The following is a 16164-nucleotide window of genomic DNA, read 5'->3' as shown; positions in this document are numbered from 1 at the left end:
TGAGTCTTGATTTTTGCTACAGTACAACAGTGGGATGGTAGGGTCAGTATGTGGTGTCAACAACATGAAAACATGGATATACCTGGCCTTTCATACACACACACACACACACACACACACACACACACACACACACACACACACACACACACACACACACACACACACACACACACACACACACACACACACACAGATATGGTAAGAGCAGGCAATCATATTGTGGGTGGTTAAATTTTTTTACTCTTTCTCTTATTCTTGTGTTATGCCTTTTGTTAATTATTATTTTATGATGTACTTTATATTTTGTTTCCATCGAAGGGTCAGATAATGAAAAGGCAACTCAGTACATAAGTAAGACTTACTCGGACTGGACAGCAGGTCAGACCCCCACGTATCTCGCTGTTGTCAAGTCAGTGGAGTCCACGTCCACAAGTCGCAGTGCAGACGGCTACACAGTCACCATAGGTGACGGGACTCAATGGAACAACTATGAGAACGGCGAACTTTCAGCAAAGGGGAGCTACAGGTAGGACAAATTCACTCAGAGTTACTTTACCATTTTAATGGAGATGAATGTCAATCTTGTCATCCCAGCACACATAATGTAATGTAATGTAATGAAATGTAATATAATGTACAGTATATAATGCAATATGATACAATAGCACATATTTTCATTAGTTTCCTAAAGTATATACGGCATGCGTGCTTATTTCATGTCATTTCTTACAGCTATGCCGTCGTCATCTTTACAAACATGGAGCTGAACAATGGGCTGATTTCAACGTCCCAGTCCTACTTCTCAGTCACACAGTTTATCATTAACCCTGTAAATCTTCCGGAAAATCCAGGTAAAAACAAAAGGCATGAATACTAAAACCACTAGAACTTACTGGAAGACAATTTCATGTACAGTGAAGATGGAAATCAAGATACAAGATAAAATATGTATTTTATTACATCTCATTATAGTCTTATAATAGAGTAAAATTCTTTGCTTTTTGTCTTCTCAAAAGATAAATTAATGATGTGTGTGCGTGCATGCGTGCGTGCATGTGAAAACATTTCTTACTTCAGTAATGTTCACTATGTCTAATTGTTGATAAAATAGTAGCGTAGATTTAATATTTGATTTCTGAGATAAAAGAAATGAAAGAAATCCACGATTTTCCTGTGTCTTCTCGTCTGTGTGTCCGCTGTAGCTGTGATCGGTGGGGCCATAGGAGGAGCCTTTGCCGCGGTGGTCATCATCCTCATCATCGCCATGATCTTTGTGGTCGGCCTGAGGAGGTGCGTTTTGTGGCCACCTGCCAACCATTCACTCGAGTCAGTTTCAGTACTAGTCTCTCGGCCCAACGGCACGAGACTGTATGAGGCTATCGGAGGGAGGTTTTACCAACGTTCCACGCCAACTCTGCTAGTTAGCAGCTAACCAATGAAAAAGTTATTGCAGTTTAGGAGAAGTCAGAGAATTAAAAAACTGCCCTACATTACCCGTGTGACACAAGCTGGTACCACCTCCTGCAGGTTTCACCATGGGCGTAGATGGTAGAACATTGAGGTGCTTCTATTGCAGGGGTGGGGAACCTTTTTCATTCGAAGGGCCGTAAAAAGTCCTTTGAGGGCCGTACTATCAACACAAACCAGGATTTTCCCCTTCACTTTAGGCCTATATTGAAGGCAGCCACCTCTTAAACAAACACCACCTTCTCTAGGTTCCCCGAATATAACTTAATTGTATTGCAAATGCATTTTCTAAGATTCCTTTACAAAATATGTCATATTTCATGTGAGGCTGCATAGCATTAAAATTATATCGGGGGGGGCGGATAAAACGGCCTCAAGGGACACAAACGGCCCTCAAGACATAGGTTCCCCACCCCTGTTGTATTGGGACGCAAACGGCCCTCGAGACATAGGTTCCCCACCCCTGTTCTATTGGGACGCAAACGACCCTCGAGACATAGGTTCCCCACCCCTGGCCCTCGACACATAGGTTCCCCACCCCTGGCCCTCGAGACATAGGTTCCCCACCCCTTTTCTATTGGGACGCGAACGGCCCTCGAGACATAGGTTCCCCACCCCTGGCCCTCAAGACCTAGGTTCCCCACCCCTGGCCCTGGAGACATAGGTTCCCCACCCCTGGCCCTGGAGACATAGGTTCCCCACCCCTGGCCCTGGAGACATAGGTTCCCCACCCCTGTTCCTCGAGACGTAGGTTCCCCACCCCTGGCCCTCGAGACATGGGTTCCCCACCCCTGTTCTATTGGGACAAAAGCTGGTAGCAGAGACGGTTTAAATGCATTCGAGTCTGTGGCAATTCTTATTTGTTCAGGTCATCTTGGTCAAAAGAGTATAGTTGTGGGCAACTGGATGTATTTTAGGGGTTTGAAGGTGTTTTGTCTCATTCCTGAGTTGAGTGTAAGAGATTAAATGTCTTCAACCTCCAAAAAGACACCCAGTGTCCTGCAACTACACTCTATTTCCCGTATGCTCAAGTTGCTAGATCAATAATGTTAAATCCTAACCATACTCTCGTCTCGCCAGATGAATGGGTTTCCGCCGTGCTCCGTCTCACAAAGCTGAGCGGAAATACTGTACGTACACGATGATCTGGCAAGAGCCAGGTTAGTTAAATGCCATAATTAATTTAATGCTGCTGTGTTTCATTTTCAGGAAGAAGAGCACAGACGCCACCCCAGGAGTGCCCATCCATTCCATAAGGTAAATTTTTTTGTCTCTCTGACACCAGATCACGGATTAAAAAGAAATCTAATTGAAAATTTAAACAATTTCAAGATTTATCTTGATGATATACTGTAGTTATTAACCCAATGCCATTTTGTTTGTTTGTCTTTTTTCTCCACAGAAACAAAGTGTAAGTAATCCTCCCAGAGATATGCATACATTTTTTTTCATTTCTTTTTGGTGTATCTACACTACTTACACTCACCAGGTTTATTGGCAATGTGCAAGGTACAAAGTTGAAAATTCAGAGATTGAGTCTCCGTGATGAAATTGTGCCATATGTACAGTATGTTGACTAACACCGTATCTGTAGCATATACCAGGGATGTCAAACTCAGGCCTGGGGGCCAAACCTGGCCCGTTGGTTCATTTTATTTCAAATGTGTATTATAACAGATGGCCCACATACACCATTAATAGCCTACATGTGACAGGACTTGAACATCAAATTTGGTGTGTCGCAGGAATATAATTGGGCCTCTGTAACATCTAACTCTCATACAACAGCCAAGCACATTTGAACTACCATGTATGATGGGAATGAGTGTGGATGGGTGTGAAATTATGAGTATTATGTGCGCGCATGAACATCTTTAGTTCGACCTGCGACGTCATTCCAGAATTTAATTATGGCCCTCAGAGGATTTTGACATAGAGTTTGACACCCCTGACTTATACAGCACATCCTAATATAATGTGGTGTATTATATTATAATGTGGTGTATTATATTGTAATGTGGCCCCTGTTGTTGCTTGTGCAGGAGTGAGCCCATCAAGGTGGAGGACTATGAGGCTCACTACAGGAGGCAGAGGGCAGACTCCTTCTGTGGCTTCGCTGAGGAATTCGAGGTGAGTACTCTGAGGACCTGGCACTGTACGCTAGCTTAGTAATTGAGATGCACCCCAATGGCAGACATGTATTGAAACAAAGCTAAAGAACCATGGTTGTTTGAATCTGGCTATTATGTGCAAAAGCAGTTTGAATGAGAACCGTTGGTTCCCCCGACAGGCCTCAGGCACTGCCCATGGGCCAGTCCCAACTATGCATACAATTAATATTAGTCTGCTTTGTCGGGTCACTTTCCACCCCACTTGACAAATATATTCTCCAAAAATTCTGAACGCATTATGTTACATAAGGCATCTTGAAAAAGTTATTACTAGGAAAATGCTGACGACGGTACGGTGTAATGTGTACACGGAACTTTGTCATTCTGCACCGTAGGTTTTTTCTGTAGTTCATGCATCTGACATGGGAGTTGTCTCCAAAGCATTTCCTCAACCCAGTTGTATTGTACTCTACTGTAAGTAGGCGTCTTTCCTGTGTTTCCCCATAGGATCTGAAGTCTGTTGGGATTGCTCAACCAAAGAACTCTGCGTTGGCGCCCGAAAACAGAACAAAGAACCGCTACAACAATGTGCTGCCCTGTAAGTGTGTGGGTGTGTTGGTGTGTCTGTGTCTGTGTCTGTGTCTGTGTCTGTGTGTGTGTGTCTGTGTGTGTGTGTGTCTGTGTGTGTGTGTGTGTGTGTGTGTGTGTGTGTGTGTGTGTGTGTGTGTGTGTGTGTGTGTGTGTGTGTGTGTGTGTGTGTGTGTGTGTGTGTGTGTGTGTTTGTGTGAAAGTGTTGTGTGTGCCTCTGCATATGTGCATGTGTGTGCCTATATCTGTATCTCTGTGCATGTTTGTAAACATTTCTTCATGTGCACACCATGTTCCAAGATATGCATATGATATCTGATGTCACACCCTTGTGCACAAATACCCATGTGACCTGAAGACTGCCGTTACAATGTGTTTATATGTTCTTGTAACTTCTCTTCTAGATGATAACTCCCGGGTCAAACTGTCCATTCTCGGTAATCCATTTGATGATTACATCAATGCCAGTAACATGCCTGTACGTATGCAACCCTGACTTCTTCACACTTTACACACTCTACGGCCGGGGACATACTTGCTGTGAGCATGTGAGCCTGCAACCGCGTGCAACTGTGTGTACATACTTGCTTCAGAACGATCAGAGCACTACACATGATACTGGTATAGATACTATGTAGGGGGCAGATTGCCAACGGGGCTCTCATTAATATTTTGTCATTGTTTGACTCTACCGCATCTCAACATGGAAATTTGGAAGATCGCCCCTCGTGGTTCTGCCAATATTGCACTGTATGCATGCCGCGTGTGTGTGTGAATTGTCTGGTGCCCTACAGCGCGCAAAATTGACATAAAATTTGCATGGCAACGCTTTCGTGCACAAAAGTTGCACATGCACGTGTATCCTGCAGCAAGCATGTCCCCCGCCTAATTCTCTAAATCTTCTGATTTTTTTCATATTTTTAATTTTTATAACTATTTATCATTAATGCAAATAGTGTAAATTAATGGACACATGTTTATGCCTCGTAAGCGTACCAGAAAAAGGGAACAGGCTGGCTTTCATCTGTTGTCTTTATTGTTCTCAGTTGATGTTAAATGCACGTTTTGTTAAAAACTTAAGTTGAGGAGAAGTGTAATGAAATTTGACGTGCCCTAATGAACCAACTGCATTATATTTTCTGCTCAACTGTCATTTGCCTTTTTATCCACCTGCATCTCATTCTCCGCTCAGCCATCATTCGGTGAAATTTCATTGCACCGCAATTTGTAAAACCCCTGAATTGACTACACAATATTTATTCTCTGCTCACCTGTCTCCAGTCAGAAATTCGTTTCTCGCTAGCACCAACCAGGGGCGTAGCACCAAATTTGGGGCCCTAGGAACAACCTCTTCCATGGGCCCCCCTACACACACACCACCCTACCCAACCCTCCAACACCACCCAGCCCCAGCAACCCCCCCCCCCCCACCCCCCCACCCCCGTGCGAGCGCCTTCTTGCCTACTTCAGAATACCACTCTATGCTTTCCTCTCCTTCACTTGAATCATTCTCATCTTCAATCATATGACATAATAGACATACTAAAAATATAAAATGTCTTAATCTTTCACATTACCAGTTGTGAAAAGTAGCTATCATATTCATAGGGATGACATTTAATCACTTCATCACTATGGTGTGAGGGGGAGGAGAGAGACTGATAAATCTCTTTTCACAATGCTTCCAGCCTACTGTTTCGTGCACTATGGACACACGAGACATTGATATGTTGAACTGTACTTTCTTCAATGTGCATCGCTGAACAGAAACACAGGCGCTCGCGCGCACATTCGTTCACTTGCACTGCCCCGCACGCACGTCACGTTTGCCCGTATCAGTGTTTGGGAGAGCAAGGAAAAGAGAATCAGCTGTGCCTAGGTTACTGGTAGAAATGTCGCTTAAAACCTGCGGTAAAGCAGAGTAGCCTAAATAGAACAAAAGTATCGCTGTTTGGATTTGATGTCGCTCAACCTTTGAAAGTCAGGGCACCCCGAACCTAGTTAGGCTATAGCCTAGGCTATTTATTTCTTTGAAATCATTATTTATTAGGCTACTACATATACTTTCAGATTTAAATGGGCCAGTAACTATTTCACAGTAGCCTATCTTGTAATTTTCATGAGCACTCAATGCACCTGCTCAGCACGGAGGTAGGTAGGCTACTCTGCCTCTTTTCTTGCGCTATGCAAACAGGGTCATCTCTTGCGCTTTGCGCAGATTAGGATGGCGTCAGGTCAGCAACATTCAAAACGCAGACTGGTGCCCCGTGAAAATCTCGTCATTATTTTACCACACTTCAGCTATAACGGGCGTTGTCAGATGGTCAGACATGGCCAAGTAACCAGAGCTTTGAGACCGCAAAATAAAAGCAGAATGAAGGTTCAAGACTGACAGCTGTTCGCACCGCCACCTTGACATTGGCAACTGATGAATATGACGTCGACTAATATCGACAGAATCAATCTGCAAATTTGATGACCAGGGCGGGCAGCATTGCACCCGGTTGAGAAACCGCTTTTCTTCAAGACTAGGATATTAGCTAAAATAGGCTCACCTTCTCTCAAGTTCACACCATTTGCACCTGCTGCGACAGGGGGCATCTTCACGTTCGTGACATTTTCTGAAATTGAGTGGGATTCATTTTACAAATAGGCTTTGCTATCATTTGGATATTTGAACCAACATCGACCCATGTTGGTCTTTTGGGACACTTGTTATGAATATAGGCCTATCAAAGACAAATATGGGTTCACAATGATAGCCAACAAAATTATATTATTTTTTCCATTTGACATCGGCTATCACAGGAGGCCACACGGAATGGGAATGGGATAGTTAGGTATCCTACTTTGTAGGCTGTAATTTTGACATTTGGGCTCACCTTTCTTGCAAGAAATCAGCTGCAGTTGCTTTCCTTCATTTTGTTTCCCCTGTCTCTCTTGCCTTTCTATTCTTTTTGTGAAAGCCTGGTGTTTTAGAAGTCTTTCATTGCTAACCGGCTGCTGCGTTTAATGCCTAATAATGACGTGAGTGAGTGTTGATTCCGCATATTGTACAATCAAAAGTCCGCGAGAGGGCGGACTAAACCAACGCGTGATAACAAGATGTCTGATATAGAATATAGCCGATTTGCAGGCTAGTATATCCAATTCAACAGATGTATTTCCAGAGAACATTGGAATTACATAAATTACCAACATGTATTGACATTATTTTTTAAATAATGTTTTAAAAAAAATGAAAGAAGTAATTCTTTTTCCATGGGAGGGCCCCCGGTGGGCCCCCCCAGGTGGTCTGGGCCCTAAGAATGAGTCCGGGTTTTCCCCCCCTGTTCCACGCCGCTAGCACCAACCAACCACCTCCCCATTCGCCTCCCTTCCAACGCTGTTCGATCGATTCGTCAGGCATCCTGCCCTAGCTTCCTCTCTAGTTCACCTTACTTCATTGCTCTCTGACCATCATCGTCCAGGGTGGTTTCAGCTCAGACCTCGCACATATCTGTGGGAGCAGATAGTGCCCGAGCTCCCAATGGCGCCCCATACTCCCTACTGCCTTGGCAGTACTTCAGCACCACGGCCAGCAAACTTGCCCAATTCGCCACGTAATCCAACTATCTCAGCTTCTCAAGTGCAGTGGTCCACGCAGACCCCGTAAAGCACTTTGATGATCGGTCCACCTCGTGGACAGGTATGACGTGTGTTGTTTGTTGTGTGTGCTTCAGGGCTACAACTCCCGTAAGGAGTTCATCGCGGCTCAGGGCCCGTTGCCAGGCACCGTCAATGACTTCTGGAGGATGATCTGGGAGAAGAACGTCCACACAGTGGTCATGCTCACCAGATGCAACGAGCAAGGACGGGTGAGCTGTGGCTATGGCTACCATACAGACCTATTCACATGCTGTACTGGGCCCAAGAAAAGGCAACTGAAAGGGCCCCCCACCCAATATGTAGTAGAGTAGAGTAGAGTAGAGTAGAGTAGAGTAACTTTATTAATCCCCAGGGGGAAATTCAGGTATCCAGTAGCTTACATAAATACACAAATAAACAAATGCCCACATGGACATTTCAAGACACAAATAACACAGGAATAGTCTGGGATGGGAAAATAAAAATAAAAATAGTAAAGATAAAGAATGTGAAAAAGTGAATGTAAAAAGGTAAATGTAGAATATAATGAGGAGGATGAGGACTGAATTGAGGACTCCATTTTGGTGGGGGCCCCCTGTCTTCTTGGCCCTGGGACTACTGACTGTTAAAGGGGTATGCCACTATTTTGGGGATTAATACAGTTAAAATCGTTGGCTGGGGTTTATAAAGGTGGTAAAGTGTCTTACTTTTCATGTTAAGCGCTGTCCTGCTTTAAGACATGTTAAAAGAGGAATTATGTCGCTAAACTAGTGAAAGTCAATGGATCCGTGTAGCATTGTAGCATGCTACACGGATCCATTGACTTTCACTAGCTTAGCGACATGCTCCCTCTTTTAACTTGTCTTAAAGCAAGACAACGGCTTACATGAACAATAAGACACTTTACCACCTTTATAAACCCTGGCCAACGATTTTAACTGTATTAAGCCCCAAAATGGTGGCATACCCCCTTAATCTGACCAACAACCCCCCCATCCCGCCAGCTTCCCTGGTAGTACAGCCAAGTCAGCCCTGTCTGTCTGTAACGTCAAATCGCTGTCTCCTGTAGGTGAAATGTGAAGAGTATTGGCCAGCAGCGACCAAACATTTCGACAATCTGATTGTGACCACAACGTCTGATATTCCTCTGGAGGACTGGACCATTCGAGACTTCGATCTTAAGAATGTAAGTTGTTGCAGATGGGATTTTTTTTCGTTTTTGTTTAATTTACATCAAGAATTAGCCACTCAACTAATTGACTCTAGATATATGAATCCATCGCTGTGTGAGTCTATTCAACAGCGCTGTTTCCCTTCTGGGTCAGTCAATTCAACACCGCTCTCTTTCTATTGTCTGTGTGTCAATTGTCAACTACTGTGACTGCTACAACTTGCTGTCAATTCAGCACTGCTGTACTTGCTGCCTTGCCTGGTTAACACCAGACCTAATCACAAGTGAGGTTAGGTCTGAATGCTTGGCTATTATGACACACTGCCCTGCTCTCTGATTGGGCAGAGAAACTGTAAAGGTCGGAGTGCTTGGCCATTATGATACAGGGCCCATGATCTTGGCCGTTATGAGTCATCCTCGCCAGACTGTCTTTCAGATCGAAACGATTGTCTAGAACTAAAGGCAGCATGGGAGTTCCCAGGCTACTTGCTGCCGTGTGTGTGAGTCAATTCAAAGCATCTCCTCCCTCCCTTCCTGTGTCCTGTTGCCGGGCAGGTGAAGACGGCGGAGACGCGTGCGGTGCGTCAGTTCCACTTCACGGCCTGGCCAGACCACGGCGTGCCCGAGACCACAGAGCTGCTAATCAACTTCCGCCACCTGGTGCGGGAGCACATGGACCAGTACTCCCGCCACTCACCCACCATGGTGCACTGCAGGTCAGCACACACTCATGCTGCTCCACATCAGCAGATTGGTGTTCTATTGCTACCTTAGTATGAAGTATGAACATGTGTGAACATGGGCACATATTGGGCACTGAAAAACATTGAACATGAAACTCTTTAGGTACTCCGACAACTACTCTACTCTAGTCTATTTAGCACCATCTGTTCTCTCAGTTTTATTCTTTCATAATTCTTCTTTTGGGAGAGCTTGATGTAAAGAGTTTCATCTTACCAAACAACAGAATCAGCCTGAGTTCTGTCCTTGTCCTCCTTCTGTCGTGCAGTGCTGGTGTGGGGCGCACAGGGACTTTCATCGCCATCGATCGCCTCATCTTCCAGATAGAGCGGGACGCGGTGGTCGACATCTACGGCATCATCCATGACCTCCGCATGCACCGAACACTCATGGTTCAAACTGAGGTAAGAAACACACATTTTCTTGTCAGCTCACAATGGCTAGCCTGATTATCATGGACGTTCAAATCTGTTCGAGACTTGGTCTGACCATGAGCATAACAATTAACATTTCCAAAACGGTATTTCCCAAACAGCCTCCCTTGTTTTGCTAATGATTATTTGCTTCCCAACAAAGTCGGAGGAGTTCCCAATTTTACGGGAGCTCAGAAAGTATGTGCATTGCTCTTGACCTGACTAGCAGCAACGCTGAAGGTGTTGCGTCACTAGGAGGGCACGCCTGGCTACACAATGGATTCACAAATGAATTAAATTCTGAATTGATAAATCAGAAATAAATAGTTCAGTCGCCTTTACATTGCACTTTCATTTAATTCCAAATTGTTCCGAAATGTTTACATGATGTCAAAGCTGATATAAGTTTTATTTGGAAGTAAATTGAGTTCATTCGGAATTAAATGTCCCATGTAACCAATGTCATGTAAAGACCATAAGTACATAGGTGTTCCTAGAAGTATTCACTAATGTGTGTGTGCGTGTGCGTGTGTGTTATGCATGTGTGTTCCAGGACCAGTATGTGTTCCTCAATCAGTGTGCCATAGACATTATCAGATCGCGCACGGGCACCAACGTGGACTTAATCTATCAGAACACAGCGGCCCTCACTATTTATGAAAACTTTGAAGTGAAGAAATGAAGAAAACCAAAAATGGTTGCCATGCTACCAGAACTCCTCAGCAAGCCTGCTATACCATACCAGCACTTATGAAAGAATATGGCAACGCTGAAGAACTTATTGACTCAATGATTTCCCCAAAAGAGGGATTTTGGCGTAAAGATTCAACTGAGATATTTATTTAACTGTAAGTACACATTTACTGTATTTGAAGGAGCTGAAAAGTTTCAAGACATGAAGACCACTTCGAATTTTATTTTTGGCTTTTGTTGATCATTGCTAAGAAACCAGGTACTATCAGTGTAAGTTCTTATGCTGGTATTTCCTCACAGTTTACACACTGTGTTGATACTGTAGATGTATTAGGTGTGCTATACTTCTGACTTTCAAAAATGATTTATTTTTATACAAGTTAAACAATTAGTTTGTCTCATCTTGTTTGTGCAATACGAAATGTCATCTAAAAGAATATGCAGACGTTTTATTTTGTTATAAATACACTGCACTCAGGTTATCATCTTTGGCATGATTTCAGTTGTGCATAAAATGCTGATCTGTAAGGATGCTGTTAAATATTTAAATTGATTTATATGTTATATTTTAATATATTTATATAGTCTATTTTTTGTTCAGACATGAGCACCTTCTCTCCAATTCATTCCATTTAGCTACTGTAAGTAAGTGACTGTGCTGTTTGCTTGTTTTTCAATGGCAAAATGTTGTTCTGCTTATCACTGTAGATTCCCAAATCCTGTTTGCACTGAAAACATTGTTTTGCTCTTTTATAATGTAGGAAGTTATTACATTTCATTTCTTGAACGGGTGTACACCACATAACTTTAATTTATGTTTTCTCATACTAAGGAACGGGGTGTATTTTTTGTTATAAGAACCACTTGAAACAGTCAAGGACCATATGACTTTTCCCACACCTACCTGTAGGCAATAGCTATGCTTTCAAAGACTAATTTTATACTGTGACTGTGCCTTATACTTTCCACTGCCTTAATATGGTTACCTATTTTCATTGTCATTTCATCGTGACTTGTGACATAGTGACATTTGATGTCACATGAAGTGATTTTATAAGAAGTTGATTTTGCGTTTTCCCTCATCCAAAGAGCATTTCTTTAGTTACATTTCAAGAAGGGACATTATTTTGCAAAGAGGAAGGAAGGGCTGTAAATGTTTGTACTGTACCTGTGACTACTGTATGTATTTTGCAGCATATGTATTTGTATAAATGTGAGTGTGCATAAAAATGTATTTGAAACTTTCCCATGTTTTGTAAGTCGTTTGAATGCCTAGTCTTATTGTACACTGACGACTTAGTCTTAAACCGCACATTTGCCAGCGATGTCAGTCTGGACCTTGGTTCGTGTTTTTACACTAAATGTTAGGGGATAAAAATGAGGTGGAGAGAGTTTAGGCTTAGCCTAACTGCAGCTTGATCGAAAAGTGTGTGTGTGTGTGTGTGTGTGTGTGTGTGTGTGTGTGTGTGTGTGTGTGTGTGTGTGTGTGTGTGTGTGTGTGTGTGTGTGTGTGTGTGTGTGCGTGCGCGTGTGTGTGTGCGTGCGCGTGTGTGTGTGTGAGGTGATGTCGGAAATGAATGTGTGGCCAAGATTCCAGTGGCAGTCAGCACATTGTATTGAGTTATGTAACATAGCTGTGCATCACATTCAGCGCTTGTGGCCGGTTCTGGAGACCACACCTGACATTTCTAAAGCCTTAAACAGTGTGCTTGGCATTTATTAGAATATGAACAAGTGTGGCATAGCCTTCAGATGTTGAACTGGATCAAAATTCCGACCAGAGAATGCCTAAAAAGAAAACAAAAATGCAACGTGTTAACAGTCTTAAACTTCAGGCCAATTGCCAGCTTTTATGTTTCTTTTGAACTGCATTCAATATTTACAGTAGGTTGTGAGCAAATTCTTTTATATATTGCTCTCTATTTTGTGCCATCTTCTGTGTGAACTATCAGGTATGCATATAGGCTACTGTGGGTATTTCACTTCACTAAATGCACTGTCAGTGAAATCCTGATCTTAGTCTTCAGTGAAGCAACTAAGTGGAAAAGCTGAAGGTGTGAGAGTCTACGCCGTAATTCTTTTGGTGCAGTGCTTGCTGAGAGCTTGCACGGTGGAACCAGCCCTCCCTAACTCACCCTCTCTCTCACACTCTTTCTCACAGACAGACAGACAGACAGACACACACACACACACACACACACACACACACACACACACACACACACACACACACACACACTATATTCTCTCTTACACAGTCTCTCTCTCTCTCGTTCTCTCTTACAAGCACACACACACACACACACACTGTATATATTCTCTCTCTCTCTCTCTCTCTCTCTCTCTCTCTCTCTCTCTCTCTCTCTCTCTCTCTCTCTCTCTCTCTCCACACACATCACCCACCCCCACTTAACCCACCCCTCAAACACCAGCTTCAGCTCAGCAGCTCACTGCAGAGCCTGTTGGTGGTATGACAGTGCGGGATCCGTATGTTGCTGGGTCATTCCCACGCCGCTAGAGTGCCAAGTCAGAGACAGGCAGGCAGGCAGCAGCAGGACTGGACTGGGTGGCAGGCGAAGAAGACACACCAGGAGGCGCATCAGCAGCAGCAGCAGCAGCAGTATCACAGTCCCGGCTTAGCTGCATCGGGAGGAGGAGGAGGAGGAGGACTGTGTGTTTCATGCCGTGCTGTGCCGTGAGTAGTATAATCTGCATCCACTGCTCTGGGTCTCGGCTGTAGGCACTGTACCATACCACCGGAGGAGAGCAGCCGGAGGAGAGGACAGATGTGTCTGGTTGTGTCAGGTTTTGAGCATCCTCTTTCTCAGTCTCTCTTGGCTGCTGATTTAAAAGTAGAACCAGTTCCCAACCTGTACCGGTGCATTTTGACAGGGCACTCTCTGTCCCTTGTGGTCATGAACCATATGGAGGGTACTGTAGATAGGAATTGACCTGGCTGTGAAGTTCCATGCCATTCAAGTGCAATGACGTTAGGCAAGGTCCTTTGCTAGCTTTTTTTGCTGCTGCTCTCCAAAAAATGTGTGTTCTGATGCATCTGCTGTTTTTTCCCCACAACGCAAGCCTGTAAACCCATCATGTCATGCCATACTGAAAATGCAGTGATCAAGCGTGCACTGTGTGCTTGCATTTGAGGCTGGGTATACTGTCTGAGAGATCATGTCCTAAGTGTATGTCTAGAAAAAGATTCGACACTTTTGATGGAGGTGACAGCTGCCATCACAGAAACCCATCATGTGGGCACATCATGCAATGACAGTTACACAAATGCGGTGGGCTATATGCTGTAGGATCCTTCACTATCATCCATCCTATCATCCGTCGCCATCCCCGTTCCATGCTCCGCTCCACGTATATCACCACGCCCCCTCCATGGTCAGCCAGTGATGCTCTCCAGTCTCCTCCATGAACATCTGTGGTGGACTGGAGAGACTGGCACCCACGTTGTGTCTGCCGCCTTTCGCTTTGCGCTCTACCGCACGCTGGACAGACAACTTCTAGAAAGCACTAGCGCTACGTCATCGACATGTTTGGAATGTTTATTTATTTTTTTTGGCGTAAGCATCTGATGGACTCTATTCCGCACAGCCTTGTGGTGACGAAAGGTGCCACGCGCTTGCAAACCTAAGAGCGGTCGCACTGCAATAAGGACTTCGTGCTTATGTTATGTAGCGAAAAGAAGACAGGACTCTGGCCTGAATACAGTGTGCAGTGACACATAGTAGTTAATTTATTTAGGGCCTATTATATTACTGTATATTTTCATACCAGAGGAGCGTGGCGCAAACGAGGTCACCCCACTGGAGACATCACATGAAGCGCTGACAAGAGGAGTTAATGGCTTAATAACTCTCCCAATCGTTTTATTCCCGTGTTGCGTCCAATGACACTTTGAATTTAAATCAGGTGAGTATACTATATATGCAAACGATGGACGTGTAAGCATGGACACAGACACTAGCCATGACGCGACATAGGTTACTGTACGTTACAGCTGCGGTTGTAATAGCCTAGGCTCAACCGTGTGACACTATTTGCCTTCCTAATCATATAGCCTATGTTTCCACTAAAACGGTATGTTGGTCTTTATGATATACGTTTTGCACAGTGTAGAGACTAGCCTATTATGAAACTTTGTCCCAGTTATGACAAATCATAGAAATGGTGAGATAGCGGTCGTATTTCCAGATGTCTCCAGTTCTCTCTCAACTCCCAATTCGGCTCAGTAGCCTTTGCTGCAGGCTTTCAGTTTTTGAATAATTGAACAGGAATTATGTAAAACACACTGATGCACGTCTCACCTCAGCTATTCTAGGCTGCGATGGTTAGGCTATGTGATTTGGGGCCCCTGATGCCAAGTAACTATTAAAAGATAGACTAACCGAAAGTCATTTTCGATACTTTTTTGTAAAGTGATAGGCTGGATGTTTTATTCGCATGGGAATTAAAAAAAGGTGTAGCCCAAAATAAAATAAAAATGTGTGTTGACAGTCCAAGAAGCAGTTGTAGGCATAGGCCCTATCTGTTTTTTGCAGCTGTTTTTTTGCAATGTTGTTGGTAAACAAGTGGCCTTGTGTACAGAAAGCAGGCCTGCGCTTCCTTTAGGCAAGCCCAACACAATTTTCCTTGATAGTTCAGACCCAAAAACAATATGCATCTTAACGTATGTGCCACGGTGTCATGGCACACATTGGACAGCGCTGTAGGCTACTATTCTTACATTTACAGAACACACACAGTAATTGTCTCTACATTCTGGTTTGTGGTTTAAAACTCTTTACTGGCATAAATGCAGAGTGCCCAGCATACTGTAATATCATGGTAATGGGGCAAGTTTATTGTTCTGTTCCCATCTGTGTTGGGCATTGTTGGTACTGCACAGCAGTATATGATCACTGTTTGTTTCACATTTGGTTTCTGATTGTAATGTGCACTGACAAGGCCTGTCAATTATTCGCTGACTGACTGCTGCCCAAGTCACCCCACTTTGTTTGAATTGAATTGAAGTGATGACTAGGTGACTGAAATAGGCATAGCTGAATCTCAATCTTCAGCATTTCATATGGGACATGACATGATACCAACCCTATAATAGGTAGCCCAAGGGTTATGGAGTTGGTATTGGCATTGGAAGGTTGCTGGTTCAAATCTTATATCATCCATGGCTGAAGTGCCTTTGATCAAAGCACCTAATCTCTCATTGGAATCTAACCAATACCCATACCTAAATAGCTATGCTTTGGACAAAATGTAATGTAATGTAATGTAACCAACTCATATTAAGAATCTCAGATTCTGTAGCCTCTTAGTGCAGATGGGCCTCTTACTCTGA

The 16164-nt window shown here is 43.8% G+C and overlaps 2 protein-coding genes across 2 annotated transcripts in view; both read left to right on the top strand.

Moving 5' to 3' along the window:
• ptprja (protein tyrosine phosphatase receptor type Ja) overlaps positions 1–12058 on the top strand; it is a 34139-nt gene extending 22081 nt beyond the window's left edge. Inside the window, exons 17-29 of the mRNA XM_063188274.1 lie at positions 322–529; positions 736–854; positions 1206–1293; positions 2680–2727; positions 2873–2881; positions 3513–3600; positions 4089–4179; positions 4574–4647; positions 7892–8026; positions 8866–8982; positions 9523–9683; positions 9977–10112; positions 10675–12058. Coding sequence (XP_063044344.1) covers positions 322–529; positions 736–854; positions 1206–1293; positions 2680–2727; positions 2873–2881; positions 3513–3600; positions 4089–4179; positions 4574–4647; positions 7892–8026; positions 8866–8982; positions 9523–9683; positions 9977–10112; positions 10675–10803 — 1403 coding nt within the window. The 3' untranslated portion in view covers positions 10804–12058. The remainder of the gene's footprint in view (positions 1–321; positions 530–735; positions 855–1205; positions 1294–2679; positions 2728–2872; positions 2882–3512; positions 3601–4088; positions 4180–4573; positions 4648–7891; positions 8027–8865; positions 8983–9522; positions 9684–9976; positions 10113–10674) is intronic.
• Positions 12059–14304: 2246 nt separating this feature from the next.
• LOC134439360 (oxysterol-binding protein-related protein 5-like) overlaps positions 14305–16164 on the top strand; it is a 38532-nt gene continuing 36672 nt past the window's right edge. The window contains exon 1 of the mRNA XM_063189278.1: positions 14305–14738. The gene's annotated coding sequence lies outside the window, so the exon portion shown is untranslated. The remainder of the gene's footprint in view (positions 14739–16164) is intronic.

This window comes from Engraulis encrasicolus, chromosome 22, assembly GCF_034702125.1.
Source record: "Engraulis encrasicolus isolate BLACKSEA-1 chromosome 22, IST_EnEncr_1.0, whole genome shotgun sequence".
Lineage (NCBI taxonomy): Eukaryota > Metazoa > Chordata > Actinopteri > Clupeiformes > Engraulidae > Engraulis > Engraulis encrasicolus.
This window is presented reverse-complemented; position numbering and strand designations above follow the sequence as displayed.